This window comes from Colobus angolensis, unplaced genomic scaffold, assembly GCF_000951035.1.
Source record: "Colobus angolensis palliatus isolate OR3802 unplaced genomic scaffold, Cang.pa_1.0 Scaffold178, whole genome shotgun sequence".
Taxonomy (NCBI): domain Eukaryota; kingdom Metazoa; phylum Chordata; class Mammalia; order Primates; family Cercopithecidae; genus Colobus; species Colobus angolensis.
This window is the reverse complement of record NW_012114910.1, coordinates 4,466,632-4,477,918: the sequence shown is the minus strand read 5'-3', so window position 1 is coordinate 4,477,918 and position 11,287 is coordinate 4,466,632. Positions and strand designations below refer to the sequence as shown.

At 45.8% G+C, this 11,287-nt stretch overlaps 1 protein-coding gene across 1 annotated transcript in view; it reads right to left on the bottom strand.

The window, feature by feature from the left end:
• Positions 1–5,086: 5,086 nt before the first annotated feature.
• CNGB1 (cyclic nucleotide gated channel beta 1) overlaps positions 5,087–11,287 on the bottom strand; it is a 111,862-nt gene continuing 105,661 nt past the window's right edge. The window contains exons 31-32 of the mRNA XM_011938876.1: positions 9,194–9,410; positions 5,087–5,729 (exon numbers count right to left, since the gene is read on the bottom strand). Coding sequence (XP_011794266.1) covers positions 5,436–5,729; positions 9,194–9,410 — 511 coding nt within the window. The 3' untranslated portion in view covers positions 5,087–5,435. The remainder of the gene's footprint in view (positions 5,730–9,193; positions 9,411–11,287) is intronic.

The following is an 11,287-nucleotide window of genomic DNA, read 5'->3' as shown; positions in this document are numbered from 1 at the left end:
TTATAGGCGTGAGCCACCATGCCTAGCCCATTTCACTGCTTCTACATCAGGATGTTTTCAGCTGCAGGTAACAGAGACAATATGAATGGCTTTAAATAATAAAGATATTTCATTCTCTCATATAATGAGTAGTCTGAACACATGTGGTTTCAAGGTTGATTTGGCAGCTCAAACATGTCACAGGCTACATCTCTCCAATTTTTGGCTGTTCGGTCATGAGATGGCTGCTGCAGCTCCAAATACATTCTCACTTCAGTATCTCAAGCAGGAGAAGGACAACAGCGACAGAGCGCTTTCCATACTTGATTAATTCATGGGTTGGAACTGGGTCACACCTAGCTACAAAAAAGTCTGGAAAGGCAAGAATTAGGCAAAAAAGAACAGAGAGCAGTGATTGGCTTATACCAGGGGCTTCATCTCCTGGGGATGGGCATGCTGCTGTCCAAAGCTAAATCGGGGCTCTGTTAGCAAGGAAGAAGTGGGCCATCATTCTTAAGATTCACCTTCCCACCAAAGAGAGCCAACGGGCCTGGCTTGGGTCATTGTGTTGGAGTCACCACACGTGACTGAAAGGTAATCTTCCAAAAGGGGAAGCAGAATTCTGGGGCTAGAAGAAGAGAGACAGAAGCTGAGTGCAGAAAGGACATCTTTACCTCCTTCAACCACTGACCATTTCAGATACTGCGTAGTATCGCGACCTAGCCAGGACAGGCTATATCACTTGTGGGAACCAGTGCAAATAAAATGCAGGACCCCTGGTTCAAAACTTATTAAGAATTTCAAGCACAGAGCCCTTCTGGACACAGTCCTGTGTGACTGCACAGGTCACAAGCCCACAAAGCCAATCCTGGGCCTAGGCCAGAATTGGAGTGATTGCCCCAAGGAGAGTAAGCCTTGCTGGGGTGTTTTAGAGTCTGTTTTGTTATAAAATTGGGTTAAATCATTAATTGATGGTAGGGAAATCTGCGATTTATATTGTTATAATTAACATGTGTCCAGCCCTTTATACAAACGCTGTTAAAGAGTCAAGAAAAGAGGCGATCAAAGCCCTCTGTGTGTATAACCCTAGGCAGAGTCAGAGTTCCGAGAAGACAAAGCTATCCAGAGGCTTCCAGTCTACACCAACTATCAGAGTAAGAGGGATGGTGAGTTGCTTTTATTCCTCATGCCCGTTCAAACTTGGCAATTTCAGTCTATTACTTAATCATTACAGTGGCCCTGTGTGACTCAAAGTATTATATCCATCTTATAGATGAGGTCATTAGGGCTCAGAGAGGTCCATGGTGTATGATCAAACTGGGATTGGAAGCCAGGCAGTCTGAATTTTTGCATCCATGTTTATCAGCACTATGTGTCATTGAACAAATCTAGTGGGCTGGGGAAATTGTAAGTTGTCTTATAAGAGATGAGATGGCACGGGACATAAAGGGGCTTTTAACTTGAAGGGCTTAGAGTCCTAGAGGCCATGAAGTCTTTTGGTTTTTTTGTTGGTGGTGGTGGGTTTTTTTTGAGATTGAGTCTCACTCTGTTGCCCAGGCTGGAATGCAATGGCACGATCGCAGCTCACTACAACCTCTACCTCCTGGGTTCAAGTAATTCTCGTGCCTCAGTCTCCAGAGTAGCTGGGACTACAGGCGTGAGCCACCACACCTGGCTAATTTTTGTATTTTTAGTAGTGATGGGGTTTCATCATGTTGACCAGGCTGGTCTCGAATTCCTAACCTCAGGTGATCCACCCACCTCAGCTTCCCAAAGTGCTGCGATTACAGGCGTGAGTCACCACACCTGGCCCTATTTTTTCTTTTCTTTTTCCTTTTTTTTTTGAAATGGAGTCTTGCTCTGTCACCCAGGCTGGAGTGCAATGACACGATCTCGGCTCACTGTAGCCTCCGCCTCCCAGTTTCCAGTGATTCTCCTGCCTCAGCCTCTCAAGTAGCTGGGATTACAGACACCCGCCACCACACCCGGCTAATTTTTTTGTATTTTTAGTAGAGATGGGGTTTCACCATGTTGGCCAGGCTGGTCTTGAACTCCTGACCTCAGGTGATCCACCTGCCTCAGCCTCCCAAAATGCTGGGATTACAGGCGTGAGCCACTGCACCCAGCCTGTTTTTTCTTTTAATAGAGATGAAGTCTTACTATGTTGCCCAGGCTGGTCTTGAACTCCTGGGCTCAAACAATCCTCCCACCTGAGCTTCTCAAAGTGGCCATAGAGGTTTGATAAGAATATCATTCCAGCAACAGGAATGCAGGATGGATTAGAACCAGAAGGATGTCCGTAGGACATTTGCTGGAGTGCCTGGGCCAGGTAATTTACTTAGTTTTTCTCACAAAGGTGTCTGTCATCCATGGCTGATTTCTGAAATGAATCCACAAGCCAGGAACATTTGTCTAAACACTTTAATTAAATGCATTGTAATATGAAAGGTAGAGTGTAAATAAAGTGTTCATGTTTACTAAGAAAACAGACTAAAATATTCCAGATAGCTGAACACACTTTGATAATAAAATTTGAAACAGCTTCTTGGTTTTCATTCTATTTAAAATATTTATGTAGTTAAAAAAATATTGGCTATTTGTTTTCCATCTAAATGTGGGAAATGCTGAGACATTTTAAATGAGTAGAGACTGAACATACATAAATAAGGGTCCTGTTTCAGCTACAGAATTATAATGCTTCTGAGCTGTTCCATTCATACCTCAGCAAACAACCAGTCCAATTCAATTTGGGGAAGAATGCCAGACTCAAATTCAATTTATTTAATATCTAAGTTTTGTGAAAGTACTGCGTTAAAGGGGTTATCTCAGCAAAATTAAAACACTGCTAATCTCATTTCAAAATCAATTTTCTTTCCAGGACAATTCTTGGGAACCTCAAGAATCTCTTGCTTTATATCATAAGGTGTACACATTCAAGAACTGATATCTAAAAGAATAAGTACATTCATATAAAAAAGATTCCTTATAAAATAGGATCTCACAGGGAAGGTGCTGTTGAAGCATTTTGCCATTTACTGAAAAGCAATGTGTTTGTTAGCATATCTGAAACACTTGCTAATGGTGGAAGCATTCTCTGTGCTTCGATCTTAGACTATGTGGTACAAATATACAAATAGTAAATGGAGACGAAGGAAAAATAACTGCCTAAACTCGCAGAGTTCCCCCATTTAAAAAATATTTACCAGTGAAATTATGTCAGCACAAGATTGTTTTATTGCAGCATTATTTTTAACAGCGTAAGATTGGAAACAATGCAAATGCCCATCAATGGCAGAGTGGTTTAAATGTTATCATACATCCATACAACAAACTAGATTGCTGTCACCAAAAAAACAAGCATGCTCTTTAAGGATAGGGAACCATCTCCAAAGTAAATTAAGTGAAAAATAACAGTGGCTCTAATATGTGTTACCACATCTGTTAAAATTAAAAAGGAAGGGAAGAAGCAGTTACATATTTCCTCGTATAAGCATAAAATAACTCTGAAATGATACAGGAGAAACTGTGAACAGTGGTTGCTTCCAGAGAGGGAACCAAGGAAGCTGGGTACCAGGGCAGGATGAAGAATTTTTATTGGATATCCTTTTATACCCGTGTAAATATGTTATTGTCTATTAAAATACATTTTAAAAGCTTTTTTTTAAAAAAAAAAAAAAGAAAAGGTAAAATAATAAGGTCGATCACTATATTCAATGTGATGATTACCCGGATCACGTGACAAGCCATCAACTAGACAAATCTGTTTGTGACTCTGGGATTTGGAAATGCTAAGACCAGCCTGGGGACTCCCACATTCTTTCAATTTTCTGCAATGGAAATGAATGTTGTTTTTAGTGGATGGACAAATACATATAGACATTTGCAAACCTTAAAGGCCTCTGAGCAGCTCATATTTTCCTGTAATTTTATATAAAATGGGCAGGACCTATTGGAATTCCAGGTCCTTTATGTTCACTGTTGCAGGTGGAAACAAATGGCCTAATACTAGAATGCTAGATTTTGTTTTTAATCACTCACTCCCCCAAGAGCCATTCAGTATGCAAATAAAACCCTCTCGATAAATATTCATTCCCTGAATGACCCTTTTTTCTTTTTTTGTCTGAATCATAAAAGCAACATGACACGATCTGGAAAGCTTTAGGGAATGTAAGTGCTGTCATCAGCTGGGAGATTTCATTTTCTAGGATTAATTGAAGTTGCTGCCACCATCTCTACAGCGAGAGTGTCAAAAGTGAGTAACGGACTGATCCCTGCTGGCGAATGGGGTTTCTCAGGATGACAGGCAGAGGATGCTCCTACTGGGCTGTCCCTCCTGGCAGAGGCAGAAACGCTAGCAGTCCCTGGCCAGTAAGTCCATTTCCCTTCTATCTGTTCTGAGATAATGGCATTGCACTGGAATTGAATAGAGTCTGAGGAAGATAAGCACTAACTACCCTAATGGGCATCCAGCCCCCTAGTGTGATTGCCCGCAAAGGAAAACAGTGTCCCAAGCTCAGCTCAGAACCAGGCAATTCTCAGCTGAACAGCTCGGCTGCCCTCCTTTCTTTGTTTCTTTGTTTCTTTGTTTGTGTACGTTGTTGTTTGCTTTTGTTTCTGCTGCTGTTTTGTAGAGATGGGGTCTCAACATGTTGCCCAGGCTGATCTTGAACTCCTGGTCTCAAACAATCCTCCGATCTCAGCTTCCCAAAGTGCTGGGATTGCAGATGTGAACCACTGTGCCTGGCTATCTTTTAGTTCTTTGAGACAGGGTCTCACTGTGTCCAGCTCACCGCAGTCAGAAACTCCTGGGCTCAAGCCATCCTCCTGCCTCAACCTCTCCAGTAGCTGGGACTACAGGTGCACACCACCACACCTGGCTATTGTTTTTTGTTTTGTTTTTGTTTGAGATGGGGTCTCGCTATGTTGCCCAGTCTGCTTTCCAACTCTTGGCCTCCAGTGATCCTCCTCCTTCACCTTCCCAAAGCACTGGGATTATAGGCATGAGCCACCATGCCCAGCCATGAAGTATTTTCTATCCTTGAAATGTGTTAGACAAATTTCTGAGGGGAAACCCCACACATTCAATAACCCTTTACTTTTTCAACAAAGCTTCCCATATATTGGAGCCTCATTTTATCTCCCACCCATGAACTTTAAAAGTGGAACATCATTTTGTTCTTAAAAAAAGGAACAGTCAGGAAAAAGCAGGGCTCTCAAATGATAGTGAGAGCTCAGGGACTGGAACACTTGATGAAATGTGTCGAGCTCAGGCCCAGCCCGCGAGGAGCTGAGTCGGGGCTGGCGTGCTGGCAGGGCGGTCAGAGCTGCAGCCACTGACGCCACGACTGCGGAAAAGCATTTCCTCTTGGGCCGTGGGGGAAGCTGGGGCGCAGGGGAGCAGCGGGCACTGGGGGCACACCTGCCGGAACTGCGCGTGGGAGCCGCCTCACCACACCTTACTCCATCTTCTCCTCCTTTTCCTCCGGCACCTCCACCAACAGGATCTGCTCGCCGGGCTCCGGGCCTGGGCTCATGCGGATCCTCACCGAGTGCTCCTCGGGCTGGGCCGCCCCCTCCTCCTCTCCCTCTGGCCTCCCAAGGGAGGCAGGCGGTGGAGAGCGCGGTGGAGACCCCAGGGGTTCGGGGGGCGTCTGGGGCGCGGGTGGGTCGGGGGTGGCCTCCTTTGGGGGCGTGGGCTGGTCTGGGGCGGCCGAGGCTTCCTCTCCCTTGGCGTCTTGCGAGCTCTTGGCCTGGAATCCAGAAAGGGCGGCTCGTGAGGCACAGACTCTCGGAGGGGTCTTGGAAGGGTCTTGGACACCTCCCTGTTCCAGCCTTTTTGGGCCCCCAAAGAGGACAGTGGAACACACAGCGGGTGAAATCTAGTGGGTGGGGTGGAGCCGCACCGGGGTTATTTAGGAGAAACAAAGTACATTATGGGGAAGTGTACAGATTAGAAGTCCGGGATGGATTTCATGGGAAGTCTTGGGATATCTTAGATCTAGGCTGTGGGGCTGGAAGCTGGGATGAGGCTGTTGTTTCAAGCGCAGGGCCCCTCCCCCGAGCTGCTGAAGCAAGCCAGGCAGTGACTCTGAGGGAGTCCCACAAGGCCTCTGCAAAGGCTGAACCATCTGTTACCGGGGATGGGCACTTCTGGAGTGGATGAAAAAACCTCCAAGCAAACAGGGTAAAAAGTGATGAGGGGAGAGGCTGCTGGGGCTGGGCCCCCTTTCTGCAAGGTCTCAAAGGTTGAGATCTTCAGGGATAGCCTAGCACTGGGTACCCCTGGTATTGGGCTGCGCTGACCCTGTATGTGGAGACTTGATGGATACCTCCAGCCTCCAGCCTGTGCTGCCTCCCACAAGCGATGGCCATGGTCTTCGCATCAGTAGGGGACTGGGTAATTAAACCAAGCCTTTGTGGATACCTGTGGCCCCTCCCACTCTGCCTGATCCCATCTCTGCAAGGAAGGAAACTGGAGAGGGAGCAGCCCCCAGAGGAGGCCAGAATGGTCCTCAGCTGCCCAAGACCGGTGTGAAGTGGTGCTTGTGAGTTTCAAGTGAGAGCAGTCAACGTGCTTGTGCGGAGAGACCTGCACCATTTGCTCAAGTCGTAGGATATTGAAAGAAAAAAATGGAGAGGGGGTAGCCAAAATGCTCCGAGAACCCAAGTCGCCTCTTGGGATATGCTTCCCTTTCTGTCTCAGTATTTCTGTATGTTTTGGTGCCCCTGTCCCACCCTTCCCTGTTACCCTAAACTCTATTCCTTCCTTTTCCTCTCCTCTCCTCTCCTCTCCTCTCCTCTCCTTTCCTTTCTTCCTTCCTTCCTCTCTCCCTCCCTCCCTCTCTCTTTTTTCCTTCCTTCCTTTATTCCTTCCTTTTCCTCTCCTCTCCTCTCCTCTCCTCTCCTTTCCTTTCTTCCTTCCTTCCTCTCTCCCTCCCTCCCTCTCTCTTTTTTCCTTCCTTCCTTCTTTCTTTTCTTTCTTTTTTTCTTTCTTCTGAGACCAAGTCTTGCTCTGCCACCCAGGATGGAGCTCAGTGGTGTGATCTCAGTTCAGTGCAACCTCTGCCTTTGTTCAAGCGATTCTCCTGCCTCAGCCTCCCAAGTAGCTGGGATTACAGATGCATGCCACCATGCCTGGCTAAGTTTTTGTATCTTTAGTAGAGACCGGGTTTTACCATGTTGGCCAGGCTGGTCTTGAACTCCTGACCTCAAGTGATCTGCCTGCCTCGGCCTCCCAAAGTGCTAGGATTACAGGGGTGAGCCACCTGTGCCCAGCCCACCCTAAACTCTTGACAACACATTTCCAGGGCAGGATGCTCAGATGGTGAGCACTGTGGGACTTTCTGGAGCGTGGCGCTCTGGCTGGAACCAGCAGCATCATGGGAAGTTAGAAAAGTGCTTTGCTGTGTTCAACATGCTTTTCTAACAGGCCTCCAAGGCATCCTGCTTGATCTTTGCGACCTCATGAGGCAACCCTCAGTAACCCAAGTCTCGGAAAGCTTGAGGGGCTTCCTGGGTCATGGAGCTAGTGGGTGACAGAGCTTGGATTTGGACTTGTGTCTCTGAATGTCTAATTAAGAGCTCCCTGCACTCTGCCATTCTGCCCTGGTTGTTCTGATTTGGAAGGGAAGTGCCTCTTAATGGAACACTCATGCAAGTTTAATTCCCATCTTAAAGCTGCCTTGTTGAAGAGCTACCACTTAGGAGCCACAGCCCGCCCCAGCTGAAGCTCTCAGTGTGCTGAGGGCACCCTTAGAGTTCCTGTCTAGTCAGCCCTCACAGCACCCAGCGCTGAAGACCCCCATTTGCCAGCTCCACCTTGACTTGGACAGTTTGTGATCACATCTTTCCTCAGTCTGGGGCCATTGATGGCTGTATCTGGAGAATGTCTTGGTACCCCAAATGGCTTTGATGTCACTCACCAGACTTCTACTATCAAACAACCTCTGGATGGGTCTCCTGGACTCTGACACCAGGCTGGATTGAGACTGACTTCACTGGGCTCCTTTGAACTCTGCTGTGTAGACTGTTAACCCCAGTCTGCCTAACCCCAGTCCCTCTCCAGTTCCCCAGCAGCCTTCCTAAGGGACAGCCATGAACAGACATAATTAGTATCATTGTTCTACTTGGTATTCTTGGCTTTGGTCACAGAAAAAGTTCCCAGAACTAATTTTAATGTCCCCCATAGATTTATGGAGGTGGGAACATTCGGCACTGTGCCTGTGTGAGAGGATTTTACTTTCAAATTTTTATTTTTCATTTTTTGAGACAGGGTCTCACTCTGTCACCCAGGCTGGAGTGCAATGGTGCAATCATAGCTAACTGCAGTCTTGACTTCCTGGGCTCAAGTGATGCTCCCAACTCAGCCTCCCAAGTAGCTAGGACCACAGGCATGTGCCACTAAGCCTGGCTAATTAGAAACAAAAAAGAAAAAATTTGTAGAGACAAGTTGTTGTCCAGGCTGGTCTTGAATTCCAGGCCTGAAGAGATCCTCTGCCTTGGCCTCTCAAAGTGCTGAGATTACAAGTGTGAGCTACCATGCCTGACCCAAATATCTCAAATTGCCACAGATACAGTATTAAATATGAGAACACACTGTCTTCTGGGGAGGGACATTTGCTTCTCACACCCTCTCCTCTAACCTCTGCAACAGTATCAAGACTGTCTTTTAGAGATCCTGCTCCCAGCCTACTCTCAGTCCAGGGGTGGGTATGTGACCCAGGCCTCTTTAGAACACCACAGTGCCCTGGTCACACCGAATGGCTCAAGAATTGGCATGTGACCCAATTCTGTCCAATGACAGTGAGTCCCGGAACTTTTGCTAGAATCCCTGGGAAAGAGGTGCTTTCTTTCTATTGGAGTTGCTCTGCCAGGAGGATGTCATCCTAGAACTCTTGAGAACCTGCCTGGAGATAAAACCATTGCTGAATAAAGCAGAGATGATACAATGGGAAAACTTGTCCTGTTGGCATCATTCAGGCTTTTGGATCCAGGCTTTCCTGAACTTTTCGATTACTTGACCCCTAATTCCCCTTTTTCTCAAGCTGATTTGAGCTTGCACTCTGTCACTGGTAACCAAATGAGTCCTGACTGGTAGAAAAAGGACGGGGAAGACCCTAAAACTAAATGTGTGGCCCACTCTTGGAGACTCCTTGGCCTTCTCCCTGGCACATATCCAAAATGGATGTGGTGGCTGGGTTCCCAACCACATTACCTGTTCCAGCAACTCTTGCTGCTTTGCAGCCGCCTCCAGCGCGGCCAGTTCTTTGAGCCGGGCCCGGAGGTGAGCAAGTTTGCCGCCTTTTGCCCCCTTGTCGCCCATCTTTCCTGTCATAGCGAGGGCAGCGCTGAAGAGCTTCGGGGTGCCCGCCCGGGGCGGAAGGATCAGCACGCTCTTCTCCTTGGGCTTGTTGTTGCTTCTCAGCATACGCCTGGAAGAAAGCAGCATCCACTTACATCACAGACGCACGCTGGGGGAAAAGAAAGGCTCGCTTGTGTAGCCTCCTTTAAGCTGGAGCGGTGTGGTGGTGGTGATTTTGGCTGGTGATTGTAGACAGCCAGGTGTCATGTTTAGTACTTTATGCACTGCATCTCACTGAAGAATCAGAACAACTGTAATGAAGTGGGTCTTACTGTCTGTTGTACCTTAGAGATGAGAAAAATGACGCTCAGAGAGGTTCAAGAATAACTTGTCTGAGGTCACACAGCTAGGAAATTCTCTTTCTTTCCTTTCTGTCTCTCTCTCTCACCTCTCTCCTCTCTCTTCTGTCTTCTCTCCTCTCCTCTCCTCTTCTCTTCTTTCTTTCCTCTTTTCTCTCAATGCATGGCCAAAATGAAATAGTCAGGACATCTCCAACATCTCCCTCTACAGGTGAAGTTATATTTTTCTAATTTACCCACTGATGAGAATGGCTTCTAGATCTCCTGATTTATACATAGGTCTCCAATGTTCTCTCTTTCACTTGAATTATTATTTGTTTATATCTTCTATATCTTGCATAGAACCAATTAATCTATAAACTTTAGGTCAGCTGGGCTAGTCAGAAGCTACCAGGGAAATACTAGAAGCTTAATTCTTGGACTTCTGTTTTTCTCTCTTACTTTTTTTCCTCTGCCAATCCAAAGGTAAAACTGCAGAGTTTGCATTTTTATTTGTCAAAAAGTTTTCACAGTCAAAATCAAAAAGAGAATGAAGGTGGTCTTTTTTCTCCTCTTAAGCTTTTGAAAGCTGTACCATCTTAGAGGCTCTGCTCATTGTTTTTGTGGGTTTTTGAATTTTAAAAAAATGTGTATTATTCTTCTTGTATTCAGTTCAGGGGTACAAGTGCAGGATTTGTTATATAGGTAAACTTGTGTCATGGGAGTTCGTTGTCCAGGTTATTTAATCACTCAGGTCAATCTAAATGCTCACTGTTTTTGAAGGAAAATTATTTCATAAAGGAGCCAGTGCTTCTGCAGGCAACTAGACTTGTGGGTGTCTAGGCTGAATCTAGGATGGATGCACTCAGTTTCCTGTAGAGATTTTGCTTCCATCCCTAGCAGCATCTCATGAGGTCAATGGGTACATCTAATGGTCCTGGTTCCTAAGTAATGAGTTTGACAAACTGGCTGAGAAGGTTTATACAGAAATGTGATGCAGTGGCACACAGATGTCTCTTGGATTTGTATTAATAAAACACTAGGAAAAGGGAAGCCTTGTAATAACCGATGTTTCTCTTATTATCAGCCAAGGAAGCTGGGGAAGAGCGTTGGAATAATGGAACACATAGAAGAATTTGGATTTTAAATTATTTATGTAACCAAATAAAGTATACTTATTTTTTACATACCTTATTTGTACTTCTTATTTATACCTGCAATTGTTTTTACATGTGCATCTCCTAGTGTTGTGATTCTCCTTGAAGAGAACAACTTATTGCTTGATCTCATCCTTTTACAGTTTCAGGAAGTTTTGACATGTCCCAAGACATTATGCAGTTAATTTGTGTGATGTGTGTTTGTTGTCTATAAGCTGATCTCATATTAAGATTTTTATAGAAATTGCACTGTATCGAGCTAGGTGGATCATGAGGTCAAGAGATCAAGACCATACCAGCCAACATGGTGAAACCCCGTCTCTACTAAAAATACAAAAGATTAGCTGGGTGTGGTGGCACACACCTGTAGTTCCAGCTACTCGGGAGGCTGAGGCAGGGGAATCTCTTGAACCCAGGAGGAAGAGGTTTCAGTGAGCTGAGATCACACCACTGCACTCCAGCCTGGTAACAGAGCAAGGCTCCATCTCAAAAAAGAAAAAAAAAAAAAAAAA